Source organism: Protomyctophum bolini (assembly GCF_963924005.1).
Source record: "Protomyctophum bolini genome assembly, chromosome: 20".
Taxonomy (NCBI): Eukaryota; Metazoa; Chordata; class Actinopteri; order Myctophiformes; family Myctophidae; genus Protomyctophum; species Protomyctophum bolini.
The window spans coordinates 27,675,077-27,690,844 of NC_137881.1; the positions used below are offsets into that span (position 1 = coordinate 27,675,077).

General features: G+C 42.4%; 2 protein-coding genes across 3 annotated transcripts; one reads left to right on the forward strand and one right to left on the reverse strand.

The window, feature by feature from the left end:
- Positions 1-229: 229 nt before the first annotated feature.
- haus3 (HAUS augmin-like complex, subunit 3) lies at positions 230-9,181 on the reverse strand. Of its 2 annotated transcripts, none has more exons than XM_080792538.1 (7): positions 9,074-9,181; positions 8,109-8,179; positions 6,507-7,554; positions 5,853-6,062; positions 3,598-3,830; positions 1,897-2,143; positions 230-904 (listed from the first exon to the last, which is right to left on the reverse strand). In XM_080792538.1, exons 3-7 carry the CDS (start codon positions 7,530-7,532, stop codon positions 680-682), a joined length of 1,941 nt encoding a protein of 646 aa, XP_080648664.1. In that variant the 5' UTR covers positions 7,533-7,554; positions 8,109-8,179; positions 9,074-9,181; the 3' UTR covers positions 230-679. The 2 variants fall into 2 exon arrangements, with proteins under 2 accessions (XP_080648664.1, XP_080648663.1); XM_080792537.1 differs by having other exon boundaries at positions 1,846-2,143.
- A 190-nt stretch (positions 9,182-9,371) lies between these two features.
- On the forward strand, positions 9,372-15,373 carry LOC308334959 (prostaglandin reductase 1-like). Its single transcript, XM_080791863.1, has 9 exons — positions 9,372-9,455; positions 10,636-10,760; positions 11,039-11,084; positions 11,278-11,337; positions 11,882-12,049; positions 12,700-12,977; positions 13,696-13,797; positions 14,511-14,629; positions 14,942-15,373. The coding sequence occupies exons 1-9, from the start codon at positions 9,439-9,441 to the stop codon at positions 15,050-15,052; spliced, it is 1,026 nt and encodes a 341-aa protein (XP_080647989.1). The 5' UTR covers positions 9,372-9,438; the 3' UTR covers positions 15,053-15,373.
- The last annotated feature ends 395 nt before the right edge of the window (positions 15,374-15,768 follow it).

The window sequence follows — 15,768 nt, forward strand, 5'->3', positions numbered from 1 at the left end:
CCCCTACTCTGCCTGACAAGCTACCTCTAGTCCTAGACAAGACAGAGGAGAGACCAGTGTTACTTCTGCACTCAGCAAATTCCGGTTAAACTCTGTGTGAAAAATTGAGCTCTAAAATTCAGAGCGTTAATATTAAATTCAGATAATTATCTGTAAATATTTTCCGGTACAAAAACTATTTTATAACCTGAAAATAGAAAACGCTGAAAAGCCAAAAATGAACAAGGGGGGGAATAAACAAAGCATTACCGGTACATTTTATTACATTTACATAAAACATGGAAAACGGACATACGAACGGAAACAAATTTCAGAAGAACGTTAAAACAGATTAAAACCACTCCCGATATTCCTTTCATCATTTGTGAAACATTTCGTTTGAAATAAACAACCTGCTAATGGCAAAACCAAACAATACAACATTTTATGTGTGGCAGCAGATGCCATTATATAGACATCACTTCTCGGATAGTCTTTCAACTCAAAAGTCTTCCCAGGTTTCCTTGTTGGCCAGGTTTAAAAAGGCATCGGTTGAGATCCGTGAGACTTAAGCCACGTTTTGAGTTGTTCCACAAGAGGCTCAAGGTCTTGAACCCCAAATGCAGGGTTGGGTTGTTCACCAAATCGATACATTTCAGGTTTGTGCTTTTTTTGCGAGTGCTCTTTGGATAGCATTTTGTCAGTGCCACCCTGCCTTGTCGGCCGTTTTGCCCTCCTGGTCTTCGACCACTCTCTGTAGCAGCAGGGGGTCCAGGTGGAAGTACACGTACAGATCCCTCTCTCTCCTGAGGACGCTGCGCTCCAGCTGAGAGCGCTTGGCCTTGACATCGTCAGTGACGCTCTGCATCATATGGTGCAGGTTCTTTAGTTGGGACTCAACCTCCACCACCTTCACGGACAACTCCTAGGGAGGAGAGACACGGCGAGGACACAAGAGGAAAGATTGTCTAAGTTAGCTTGGAACAAATTAATGTTAAACTAATGTTCAGACTAGACTATTTTGTATACGGATCACGGTACAAACATGTTAGAGCACTGACCACCAGGAATCTAATGAACACAGAGTGCACAAATGGAAGCAAATTGACCCGTAATGGTCTATTCGTACATTCTCACAAATTAATTAACACAGAGGATTGCAGTGTCGATTGGCAGCGCAGAAATACATTTAAATGTTTCAAATGGGTACGATATGCAATGCATAAGTTGTAAAAATAGGATTCTTGAAATGAAAACCTTTGAGAATCACTATATTACTAATCTAGAGTACAATATAAACCACAATTGCCAACTCTGCCATTTCATTCAAAAAGGTCAAAATCACAACACCACATTTCGAAAGAAAGGCGAAAAGAAAGTGCAGCATTACAGAGTACAGCATTTCTGGATTTATATTCACTCCAAACTGAACTGAAATCTGGTGGGAGAAAATATTAATGTTAGGGACATCTCAGTTCACATCTTCAGTTAACCTGAAATTAGAGCTCTTTCATCATGAAATATACAATTAAAAATACCACAAGGAATTGTATTGATGGAATTTCTTACATTTAAAAAACAACTGCTTGAGACAAGGTTACCGTATCATGCACTATATGTATTATATCAAACCAGAGTGTTTTCTTATTTAACGGTTGTCATGAGAACACTGTAAAAGTCACGTGATGTTTATTTACTGGTATATAGCCCATTTGATACGACAGCCCAGACTTAACAAATTGTGCAATACAAAGAAGAACACAACCGTGCTACCAGCTTCCCACACCAACAGTGGCTTAAATAAACTTAAAACTCACATTCTATACTGCATACGGCGGCAAGTTGTAAAAGAGGTCTGTACAGTACCTGTGCATTGGGGCAGAGCTCCTGGTCTGTTAGGGCCGTGGTGGGACATACCTGCGGCCCGAGGACCAGCTCCTGGAGCTCTGTGTGCGTGGCACTGTGCAGCGTCTTGAAGTCGCTGGAGAGGTGGGCGCCCGTGAAGCTCAGCTGGCGCAATGCCCCCGCTAGTGCCTCGCGGGTTGACTGGAGGTCGGTGGTCAGGTTGCGGGCAGCCTGGTCCAAGGCCTCGTAGGTGTGGAAGGGGTCCGCTTGACCAGCAGCACCCGAGTTGCAGTTGTACGCTTCTAGGAGCTGGAGCAGCCTGAGGGAGAAGAAGTATCAACGGATGTTACAAGAGTCAAAGCAGCCCGTTAGAGCCCAAATGAGCATTTTCTTGACTAGAATTTATGAATAATAATTCATAAGAGAATAAGGGTGTAATACTTTTATTTTGTATTATATTTTTGTTAATTTTATTCGATTACTACAAATACAATTTATAATAATGAAGTTTTAAGGCAAGATTGCTATAATTAGGCCTAGTTTCAGAAGATATATTGGAATATAACCATGTAATCATGGTGCAGCATACAGTAGTATTCAGATATGGCATTCTAACAACCAAAGGTGTGCATAACATTGTTTGCTGTTGAACATACATTTGCTTCAACAACTCTGGCTGATACAGACAACTCCGACCTAGTACTTAGTTATGCCATGTTAAATAAACAAATTACAGTATTCAAAGAATCCCTGCAGGAAAGCAGTTACTGCAGTCAAAACCCAAACAGTATTGCCTAATTCATGCTTCACCGTAAAATACCAATCTTCAAGCTCATAAGGCGCTGCACCTAGAACACAGTGTGAGCTTGTAGACTCTGACTGGTTATTTTTGGTGCAGGACTCTGTCTGGACCCCCTTGAAAACGAGATGAGTCATCTCAAGGGGGTTATTAAAGAATTTCAATCAAGTGGCTATGGCCGAATTTATCCCAAGGAGTGTTTTTTCATGCAAAACTAATGCTTGGAATGGGTTGAGAATCATGAATAACCCCTAGTTTGACATGTCACATGCTGTACTTCAAACATAATTCAAATTTGAAATGTTAATATAGGTTTTCAATGGTACCCCAACGTTCAACCCCTGAATTTACCATGATCCACAATTTATATAATAATACATTTCTGAGCGGTGCCTCACCCCTCCATTACGTAGCAATGTCTGTATGCATGTCTGTGCCTGTGTCCGAGCACAGACATGGCACCCACATACCTTCATGAAGACATGATCAAACCCTAGAACGCTTCACACTCACTGAGATCAGTAAACACATTGGTCAACGATTCACACTTCCTAGACTATTCTCCGTTCCGACTCTCAAACTATGGAATACTCCGCCTTGTAGTCCATACATACTGTATGTCACTTGCTCTCATCTTTTTGTTACTTAGATTTGTTTTTCATGGCCACAGATGTCAGGGAGGTTATTTAGATGGTTGTTTGAATAGATGCTAGGTTGTCATAGTCATACTAGTTTCTTTGAGGTACTACACACCTATTCTCTCTGCTTATTTGACTATTCACCTTATTACTATGTGACCATTCACCTTGTTGCATGTTGACTGGATTTTATGTTTACTCTGCTTATTCTGACCTCACACTTTTATGTCGCTCTGGATGAGAGCGCCTGCTAAATACCTAAATTGGCAATAACTCAACCATGCACTTCAGAGGGCTATATAACACAAAGTCACAGCGCTGCCGTGCTCTCCATACCTGCTGAAGGCTGTGTCCTTGGAGCTGATAACGGGACTTTGTTTGGGGTTGATGGCCAGGTCAGGGTGGGCCATGGCCTCCATCCTGTGGGCTGCCTCCTCGCCTGCCTTCACCAGCCTGCAGCGCGTAGTTTCCAGAGACTCCAGCAGCGTCTTCCAATTCCTTAGCTCCATCGCCAGGGCCAGGAGTAGCAGGTCGAAGGAGGACTTCTGACGGAGAAGGTAGTCACGCACCTGGGTAGAAAGATTGACGAACAGAGAATGGCATGGATGGATAACAGTAGCATAGATAGACAATAATCGTAAACAGGAGGGTAAGAACCCCCCCCCCTTCTGTCATGTATTATACTAGAATTTCGCCCGGCTTCGCCGGGCTCATCCCAGTGTCGTTGCAATAACAGAAAGTGTTTTTTATTTCTCATAAATACGCAAACATGGTGAAACAACTACAGTCACAGAGAGCAGTGGCAAGGTAGCTGCTGCCTGCTAACGATGCAAACAACAGCCTTGCCTGTCGTGTGTGTGTGTGTGTGTGGGGGGGGGGATAGCACTAATTTTCGACATTTTACTGTGTCATAAATATGTACATCTGTAGCCTATATTGTGATTACATTTGACCGTACATTTGACTCTTGTGTTATATTCTTGTGAAATATTCAGTAAAGTATTGTGGTGAAATATTCACCCCAAGTTGATAAGATATGCAGAGAATATAATAGCAAGAAGCCCCAGTTTGAAATGCATTAGGCCACAGACCCCCATTTGATACCATTTGCTCTCTGGGAAAATCAGGGTCCATTTGGTTCCATTTGTATGCTCTTGGAGTATGATGACTGTGCTAACAGTATTATCATCAAATATGTCTCAGTTTGAAGATTCAAAAAAACATATTTCATATGTGTGAGCTTGTAAAGTCGAACGTTCAACCTAGAGACAGTGTTGCCAAGTCTGATCATTATAAGCTACTTTGGACTTGTTTATCTATTGGTAGTCCTTGACATGGAAATGTTTGAGTTCCACTGCTCTGAAACAACATTAGACAACAAAGTGTGACAGTCAACACTATAATTGATTATTTTAAGACTAATTTCCGGACCATTTCTGATTTACCTACTTTGAACTGGCCTATTAACATTTTTATAGACCTGGTTGCTTGTTTCACTCTCACATCCACGATATGTGGCAACCCTGGTCCCTGGTTTGTTTTGCGTGTGGATGTTGTTTTGTGTTGCTTTAGCATCTTTAGCACAGTATCTATCACAGGGTGCAGCAGCTGCTGCTGTCATGAAAACGCAAGTTTCTGTCCCAGAAGCTCACGTTAGGTCTGCGCACACTGTACGTTGCTATGGCAAGCTGTCATCAAATGCTGCTAACGTTGTGGTCAGCACTGTTAGCATGTGTGCTATCAGGCAAAAGCTGAGATAGATATAAAACTACTGGCCAAAATGTCATACAAAACACAACCCCTCAAATCGGAATGTGATTGTGACCTACAGACCATCATGATTTGCTTGCTGGACCTATAAATAATTTATTTGCATTAAATTGCCACTCGCCTTAGCCTGCATGCCTATTCTGTGTCTCTCTGTGTGTGTGTGTGTGTGTGTGTATGTGTGTGTGTGTGCGCAAGACAGACGTGCGTGTGTGTGCAGGCTGAGAGCTGCTGACTGTGATTGACGTGTGAGCTGGATAAATCAGTGAGAGTTGGAAAAAGCGCACGCAGAGCCAACTCGCAGGCAGTGCCTCAGGCCAGATGCCTGAGAATCGGCACAGGATTCTCTGGGTCACCAGTGTTGGTGTGACACACACGGCTTCCACATTTAGCTTCATACTGGGTGAAAGTGGCGTTCCAAAAATTATTTTTCCCCTCGGAATTCTTATTCACAATGAGATGGAGTTGAGGTGTTTGTGTTTGCTTGCTGGAGCTATAATTAATGTATTTGCATTAAATGTCCACTCGCGCATCGAAGTAAAAAGCAAGATGGCCGATTGTGAGACTGAAAAGTAGCTGTGGGGGCGGGCCTGGAGGGCCTACGAGAACACGGAACAGTGTTGCCAGGTTTGCGAATTGTAAGCGAGTTGTAGTGTGTGTAAGTAGCCTGGTTAAAAGGCCTTGTTTCTGCCCGTGTTGGGGCAACAGAACATGTCGACCAGTTTTGTTAACCGCTTTTGGTCAGGTGACCAACTCCACAAATGTTAAATTAGATGGCTAACTAAAAGCATCAAGAGTCGCGGCGGCATGGCTAGTTAACTAACCTGGTCCTGCCTGGAGGTGTAGTAGTCCTGCCTGGCCAGCTGCAGAGCCAGATCTCCCCTCACCACCGGCACGTTGACAAGCCTGGCAGCCTCCCTCAGAGCGGCAGGCACTGGGCCATGAAACAGGGCGTCTATCTCTGCCTCCACGGCCTGAAGCTCCCTCCTGGAAGCCGCCTCGCGCACTTGCAGAGACGAGGCAGTGGAGTCACTCTGATAGATTGAAAACACAAAGTGGAAGGAAGGAGTGAGTAGGAAAATCTGAACTCAAAATAATGGCCTTTTAAAATAAATTAAAAAACAATCTCTGAATAAACTAGCTTATATTGTAGTTGAATAAATATTAAATGTGTATAACCATTTTACAATGCCAAATCGGTATGGTAATATACGGTAGCAAACATGGGGGGGAAACATCGCGAACAAAGAATCCTGCACACTGCTCTTGTTTAGCAGCCTCTGCTTTTATTTAAATTGTTAACTGCTGAGCAAGAGCAGTGTGAGAGATTTTTTTGTTCATGAAAATAGTTTTCTTCAGTTTTCACTGTCCAACGCACCTGCATCCGAATGAAGTAGATGTGCAAATACTTCCTTTACATGGGGTAAATATATACGGTACACACTAGAGCAGATAAACCATGACTGTTAATTCTTTACCTTGACAAGAGAGTACTTTGCAGACAGCCAGTCTATTACAGCCTTGATGCCGTTCTCCTGGGCCTTGGCCATCAGTAGCTGGTGTTCAGTCAGAAGATGAGCCCACTGAAGCATGGCCATCTCCTTCCTCCTCCGATCCACAGCTCTCTGGCCTTCATTCTGCTGTTGCTGCTCCTCCTCCTCCTCTTCCTCCTCTACTCCACAGGAGCTGAGATCCAGGACCTGAAAGTGTTCTGCGGAGGAGTTCGAGACAATATCGGAGATTCCCTCAAAGAACTGCTTCTGGGTGAGAGCAGTGAGGGTTTTGGTGTTACGCTCTTCCTGTTGCAAGTAGGGCTCTATGGAGAGCTGGGAAAGGAGGACTGGGATAGCTTGGGGCCTGGATGGATTCAACGGTACCGCGGTTTCTCCATTTACTCCTACTTGGACTTTCGATTCTGGTTCGACAAGGAGGTGAAAACCCATGTTCTTCACCTCGTCCACTAGGGATTGTAATGAGGCATTGTTGCCAGCGTTCTCAGCTCCAATAGCAGCATTTGCCTCCTTTAGCTTGCAGGAGGCACTCTCCCGCTCTGCAGCCAGACGCAAATTAACATCAGAGCGAGTGGTGGCCAAAACCTGCAGCTTGTTATAACGATGTTGTTTCAACTCCTTCTCGTTGCGAAGGGCCTGAAGCTCTGCCTCCAAGTCCTCTATGTTCACGTCATCATCCTCCACAAAGAAGTTGGATGAATGTCCCAAGAAGTCTTTACCGTTTCCGTCTGAAGGTCCAATGTTCTTAAGGACCTTGCTCAGGGCAGCTTCATCCAGCAGGGGCTTTCCAGACTTCTGTAGCTCCTGGAAGGCACGTGCCTCCTCCACGGTGATGACATTACTCGGATTGATGGTGCGGCAGACGAAGCGCATGAAATGCAGGTTCTCCGGGGCACAGTCGAACAGCCAGTCAAACTCTGAGTCCTTCAGAGACGCCGCACCAGGGTAACCGATGCGGCCAATTGTCTCCACAAACTGGGCACCATTCAGCATGGTGGCGCTGTAAGACTGCTAGCTATTGTGTCAAACCGGTTGTACAGTGGGGATCAAGGGAGATTACAGAGAAGCAGTGGAAGTAGTACAGCATCAGTCATCTTATTAAATTAAAACACATGAGCAAAACAACACATCTGGAATCAGAAAGTCACTCAATATTTCTATTACTGTGTAGTTACATCGACTCATACCTGCACAAAAGAGTAGTCTTTGGTTTCACTTACTCAACATTGTTGCAGCAATAATTAAGAGCAGGAAATTAAGAATGATGTAGTGATCATAGCACACTGAGGTGCTTGAATGTGCTGTGCATGGGTCCCACTTCTGAATATTATGTTTATATATTAATTTACATGTGTGTGCGTATATGTACTTTCATGTTTGCATTACGTTGTGGGTGCAATCTTAATGTGTCAGTCAGTGTGTATATGGGCTGTTTAAATATTGCAGTGTAGTGGGTGTGCGTGGGGGGGCTGAATGAATGTCTCTGAATACCTGTAACAGAAATTAAAATGTATTCCTGTTGATTATTCATTGTATAATGATTCTTTCTATTCCCCTTTCATCACTTACCGTATTCTGTATGACTGACTGTAAGCTTAGACTTAGAGGATGGTTGGAGTGTCCTGGCCGAGAATGTAAACCTGGGCAAGTAGAAGGCAGATAGGGGGTGGGGGTGGGACCTGGATGTTTACTGAGGAAGGAGACTGTTCCACCAAAATATTGCTTTGTATCCGTGAGATTGATTTTACATTCTCCTGGAACTTTGTCTAGTCTTTTCCAAACTCAGATGTTCCCCTTTGCGTGGGACAGTCCCTCATTTTCAAGACTTCTCATGCATCCCACAAATTGAGACCCTGTCCCACATTGTGACTGGCAGGCATCAGTGTTCAAACGCCTTAGTTGACCTTTCTCTCAACAATCATTATTTTATTGTCGACTCATCTGTTGTATCAAATAAAACTGCTAAAGACATTTAGTTGCATTCTTCATCTTCACTCTCTCCAACTTCACTCTCTCCAACAACCTTTTTGTATTTGGGAGTTTGGGACATCCCAAATAAAAAAAAACTTTGTATTTAGACCAGGGTTCCGAAAGGACCTGGGGTGGGGGTGCAGTGCTACAGTATGTGTGGGAGTAATAGGCTAGCTGCATATTACATAAATAACTTGAAATGACAATTCCCTGAAGTCAGGCTACGGATTAGCCCCACAAGCAGAACCCAATGGTAGTAAAGTTTCTGACATTTTTAAGACTTTACACCAACGACATCCAAATTTCATAAAAGCTTTATGGAGGGTTCCGAGAGGGGCTAGCTACGGATAATGCTGGCAGTGCTAGTCCTAGAGGCAGTAGAAAGTAACGTGACACTGACTATATATTTTGGTTTAGCATGGGCTAACAAACATTAGCAAACATTACATTAGCTAAACAAGAAAAGCGTCGACTCGAGAGGCGACGGCGTCTAAGTAGAATTGTCACATAACGACCGCAGTTCCAGTTAACTGCAAAAAGTGAGTATGTTTGTATTATCTTACCAAAACACTTGGGAAGAGGTGACGACGTTATTTTAACATTATCATGTCACGAACTCTTTTTGTCGTTGTTTTGAAGTTTCGAAAGGAAATGCCCGCGCTGCAAACGAAATGAACGTCATGTAATTACGTACGTCTGTGGCTGTATCGCTTATTCGTCACTATATCACAACACTCCGCCCGAGCCAAACTTTCTCAACCAATCCCATTTGGAGGTTGTACCTCAAGTCCCTCCTCTCTGCACCCTCAACCAATCCCATTTAGAGGGTCAATTCTCTCTGCACCCACGCTTTGACGCTTCCCCCTTTGTGATTTCTCTCTTCAGTGGTCCAGCCGTCAGTGTCAGTCATCTGATCTATCATTTCTTTATGGAGAACGGCGACTGGTAAGTAGTCTAATCATGTGATGCTTGTGCAAGTTGTGCTTATATACTGTACATTTAACAAGTTAACTTTTATAGCTTTAGATAGATAGTGTTATGTGTTGATTCATTGATTGATGGTCTGCCCGTAAAAGGTTTGCTGTGCTGGCCAAGTGGTTGAGTAAAAAAACAAGAGCATGATGATGACTCTGAGATATAGTACCGTTATAGTACCGTTCTGGTGCTGGTAAAAAAACACAGTAAATTATTCTCCTGCTGATAGCAATGGTAAAGCACAGGCTTATAATATTTGCCTTTATTGTCTGTCTGTCAGTGTTTAGATGTGAATGTACAGCTCCTCGTATTCATATCTTGCACGTTTTGAATACACAGGAATCAGGATCACAATAGCCCAAATTTTTGACTCTCGTAGATGTATTTATCGTAGATTGAAAATGCCAGAATCGATAAATGAATCTACGAGAATCTAAAATGTGGGCTAGATCACAATGGAAACAAGCCCCCAGTGCCTTTTGTGTACTGTAACAGTTATCCTTTTAACAATCTATACAATCTGCAAACTGTTAATATAGTATTCAGTCAATCAAAAAGCTAGCATTCCAGGATGTGGCATACTGTAAGTCTGTAACCAACCACAAAGCCTCCTATAATTCAAGAGGTTCTATAGTCCTACACCTGCCATGTTGGTGATAGCTTATGCCTCTCAACATATATCATAATTGTACACATATCACTTCGGCCTGAGTGAAGAGGTCAGCTAGGATACAAATTCACTAAAGATGGCCTAGGGACACTTTAAGATAACAATCTGTTAAAGCTTAAACAGCTGTGAGTTCATCCTGCTATATAGTGGACATTGTGACTTGTATCACTCAAGAATGCTTTCGAAATAGACCACATGTGGTAACTTGTTGACTGAGGCACAGACATGATCTGCTAGGTCTCATAGTAAGTGCTCAGTGCGTTCGCAATAAATACTGTATGGTGTGATCCCTCCTTTCGCAACTTGACCACCAACCTCAGTGTTTAATGTACCGTACTTCTCCCATGAGCTAATATAAACGTCTTGTTCTTAGACATACAAACTGGCTCTGACTCAGTTTGCCTCAACATCCTGTTTAATCCAGAATTCCTCAGCAGTGCTGTCAGTAACCAGCTAACTTCCATCTCTCGTCTCTCGCAGCTGTCCAAAACAAAGAACCATGGTCCAGGCTAAGACGTGGATCCTGACCAAGCACTTCGAGGGCCTCCCCAAGAACAGTGACTTTGAACTGAAACTGGAGCAACTCCCTGAGCCTAAAGATGGAGGTGAACTTGTGTTGCAACGTTTTACTTTTTATTGTCACTTCCATAATACAGGGGAGCGAAATGCCATTCTCCACAACTCATGGTGCTTCACATTTAAAAACAATGGACACACACAAATGAGACATAGCCTTTTAAAAACATTAAAAAGTAAAGTAAAAAAGTAAAGTGTGCATATACCTCTGATGACCATATACAGTACCATCATATTCCCACAGTATCTTGATGGATTTATTTGTCCTCAGTATATCCTAATCCTAATGCATCTGTTCTTGTTGCAGAGGTGCTTTTGGAAGCCATTTTTCTCACTGTGGATCCATACATGAGGTAGCTGAGAAACGTTTTCATGTATGTGTTGTCTGTTGTGCAACTGGAAGAGAGAACAAATAGCACGATTGTCTTTAAAAACAATTCCTGTAATTATCTTGTTTTGCCACTTTGCCAGTAACTTGAAATGTAATGTTAATGTGTTATTGTACCTTTAGAGCTTCTGTGATCATTTCATTGTTTTTCACTGCAGACCTTTAAGTAGAGTTCGCATGAATGAAGGAGATGTCATGATTGGAACTCAAGTGGCAAAGTAAGATACACACACACACACACACACACACAGAAAAGGTTTTGTTTACCCTGTGTGACATGCATGCCTGACATTTACTGGAACAGAATATGCTCTGCACCTGCTGTTAATTTCCAAGGCCTTTGATGCTTGCTTAGTAATCCTGAGTAAAAGCAATGACAGACTTCTTGGCTGGGTGTTCTGAGTGTTTTCAGTGAGATGACTTGCACGACTGCAGTCATAGAACAAATTACCGCTTGATAATACTTTTCCACAGGCCTCTCTCAAAGATGTCATAATTGTCCCATAACATTCTAAACGTAAACCACCAATCTAACTGGCATTGATTTGGACTTGATCATTAGACTGTGATTTTCAGTTGTTGTTTTTTTTGTCTCTCACCACGATGCACCATGATGGAATCAAGGGATCGTTCGCTGTGTTTCGTTCATTCTTCACACAGTAATGTTGACTTTGCGGGGGCGGTCTGGTACTTTGTGTGGTGGCAGAACAAAGAAGAGAACGTCTGTCTAATTGTTATTGTTCTTCCTTCCATTTCATCCAGGGTCGTCCAGAGTAAGAACCCAACGTTTCCAGTGGGCAGTCATGTTGTTGGCCGGTGTGGCTGGAGGACCCATACAGTCTCCAATGGGACAGACCTGACTCCCATCATGCACGACTGGCCTCAAGACATCCCCATGTCCCTGGCCCTGGGCACTGTGGGTATGCCAGGGTAAGATCAAGGACAGTGAAGCTTGCAGTAGCTGGCAGTTGCTGAGCGTTGGGAGAGTTTAGCATTTCCCCCACAATAGAGGTGCAACACTTTATCAAACAAATGTATTTAATCAATTATAAAAAACACTTTTAATAGAATTGTCTGAAATTTCGTTTAGTTGACCATCATTTAGACATGTTATGAGCCTGTGGATCAGCTATTTCCAATATGTTTGTGCGACAATCTATGATGTACACAGTGCAGGGCTTATGTTTAGTTTTGATTTTAGTCTTCAACAAGCAATTACAGTATCAATAAAGGTTAAGAGAAGCGTTGGTAGGAAGGAAACAAAAACATCTTGAATTCTTACTAGGCTTTATTTGAACAAATCATCTGGAAGTCACTAGCAGCTGTTGTTTTGTGTATACCAGTATGAAGAAACCGTTGAAACGGTAAATTAGTCCAGATGTTTTCCAAAGCAAATTAGTTATCATGTTTTCGTGGCCTTAAAAGAAAGGCCTGTATGAACACACCCTCTTGGCTCTGCAGAAGCATGCTTTGAAGGCTAGACTTAAAAAAGGAAACAGATGGCTAACTGACTTGCTAACTACATTATTTTAGTTTTTGTATTTCCATATGATAAAATGTAACGTCTTTCTTTCTTTCAGTCTAACTGCTCTGTATGGCATAGAGGAGGTCTTGGGGCTGAAGGCTGGGGAGACCCTCCTGGTGAATGCAGCAGCTGGGGCAGTGGGCTCTGTGGTTGGCCAGATCGCCAAGCTTAAGGGCTGCAAGGTGGTGGGCTGCGCAGGCTCCGAGACCAAGGTGGCCTTCCTCAAAGACCTGGGCTTCGATGAAGCCTTCAACTACAAACGTGTGACGTCACTGGAGCAGGCCCTGAAAGACGCCTCCCCAGATGGATATGACTGCTACTTTGAGAATGCAAGTATTCGTCATCGATTTACACTTACACGTGCCTTAACCGTCATTACCATATATCAGATACAGGTGATGGTATTCCTGCTGGGTATTGCTGCCTGACGCACCTCCTCCAGTGCCTTTCGGCATATTGGGATGTATTTGTTTGATAAACAACCAGTGTGTCTTTTATAGGGTTATTGGGATGTTTTTCCTATTTTAGGCTTTACTGCCATTTTGGACTGAGGCTGATTCTAAAACGCCTTCTAAATATGAATGTATCTTAAATCTTATAAAATTAATTGAAGCTCATTGAAGCTAATTAAATTATATTAGCATGTGTTTTCCACTAGCTATGAGTTCGGTAGTGTCATATATCCCTAATATGTATGGCATGGTGTAGTACAATTGAGTTTTGGTTTTGCACCCCAGCCTACTGACAGGAAATATGCTGAGCTGTGTATCGGACGGTTATTCTCTTGAAACCACATGGTTTCATGGAAATCATCCACCCACATTTCTTATCTCTTCAGTCTTCACACAACGAACAGTAATAAAACAGGGGAGTAAATTATGCCACTCAGTCACACATCATTATGATGATATCAGATTATCAGATCTAATTGTGAAAGTACAACAGAGGTACTCGTTCTTGATCTTGATCCTATCCATCCTTGTTATGGATCTTATTTTAGGGAAACATAAAGGGCATTCCAACTGATACTCTTTTCCTTGGCGGCAGGTAGGAGGGCCTTTCTCCAGTGTTGCCTTGCCACAGATGAAAAACTTTGGCAGGATAGCCGTGTGTGGAGGCATTTCCTTGTACAATGACACCACGCCACAAACAGGTTTGTGTTTCCCTGCATTTGCTGAACATGCAACCATGCGTGGTGTGTATTCACTCATCGTTGAAAGACAAATTCTATGGCTTAGAAATCCTCCATGTTCCGTGGAAAGGGAATATTTGCACGATATGGTGTTATACTTGAGTTTGAAGCTAGAGGGAGCCGCTGTCCCATATTGAAAACATTGGTAGGTCATACTCATTTCTCAGAGACTAAGATGATTAAACACTTTACACCTGGCTTCCCTATTATATTTTGGTTTTCATTATAGGAGAAATCTTTCAACAATGTTTGAAACATTTTCAAGAATAAAAGATTACAAGCTCACAACACATCATGAGGTGACCGTCTGAGCTTGTAGAAGTTTATTTCCATTGCGGCCCCTTGTTAAAATGTGAGATGTATCTGAAAAAGTATTATAAGTGAGCGTGTGTGTCTGTATGAGTGCGTGAATCAGTTACATTATTATTTTCTTGCTTGCTTGCTTGTGTGCATCCGTGCATGGGCTCGTGCACAAGAGACATGGGCGCGTAAGTGTACATTGAATACTACATTCCACAAAAGGCAGTAGGAAAAGCAATAGTATAAAGATACAGCAGCAGTACAATGTACAATACATTTAAAATAAAGGTTAAAAACATTTAACAGGACTGAGGGAACTGGGAAAAAAACTGTTCAAGTTAAGTTCCAACCACCCATTATTTTGTACCCCTCAGGGCCGTACCCTCACCTCACCATGATCTTCAAGCAGCTAAAGATGGAGGGCTTCATGCAGAGTCGGTGGGAACACAAAAACCCAGAGTCCCTCAGAAGGCTGATGGCCTGGGTGAAGGAGGTTAGTTATGAAACGTACTCTCGTGTAATATGTACGCTTTTTCTACCCTTTTCTGGTTTTAAGCTTGAGACATTTTGGCCTTCTAGTTGTTTGACTATTGGGCAACCTAAAATACAATAATTAGCATTAACGGAAGCTTCCATATGTGCTTTGGGCATAATATCGGACATAAACATTTTCTCAAACGATACTGAATTTACCTCAATTGAGTCAGCGTTGGCAAAACACGATGGAGATTTATAACGACCACAGTCAAGCAATTTGATAAATATCTGTGATGTGTGATTTGGTTATGCATGTTTCATCCTCCAGGGTAAAGTGACGTACAGAGAGCACATTACAAAAGGATTTGAGAACATGCCAGATGCTTTCATGGGATTACTAGTGGGAGAAAACATTGGCAAGGCCATTGTCAAAGTTTAATCCCAACAAGGATCAAGACACTGAAAAGCAATACTTACTCCATATTTCAACTTTGTAACCTTTTCCGTAAATTAATGCCCTTGTTTTAACTTTTTTGTGGGGGTTTTTGTGAGTTAACAAATGTTAACTCTGTTAACAAACATGTATTTGTTATAGCATGTAATGTTTGTGATAAGTTGCTAGGTTTAAGGTCTACTGTACTTTGGAGCACACTTGTTTTATCAGCAATGTAATTACTGGTCCACTTACAATTCATTCAGTTGAGCCAAATATTAAAGTTTACTGATTGCCTTTCTATAATAAAAACGTAGTTTTTTTTTATACAACTTTTCCTGTCTGCCTCAAGTCTTATTGTGGGGGCGCTGCTTTAGCTTTAGATGCTTTCCCGGTTTTAATGAGTTTAAACCGTTGAAAGTATATCCTCTCTCTGAGCTGATTCTCTGTATTCATATACTTCACACATACCGGTAGTTGTCCAGCCCAAACCAGTGGGGTCCTAAGGTCACCAGTGTCACACCTGAGCATGCTGTTGAACCAGCCCATTACACACACACACACACACACACACACACACACACACACACACACACACACACACAGTCATTTGTTTTGATATTTGACATGCACTGCCTGTGTAAAGACATGACAGTAGGCTATGCCATGACAGACATGGTCAAAGAACAAAGCAAACATGACTTGTAATATATTTTGCTCAT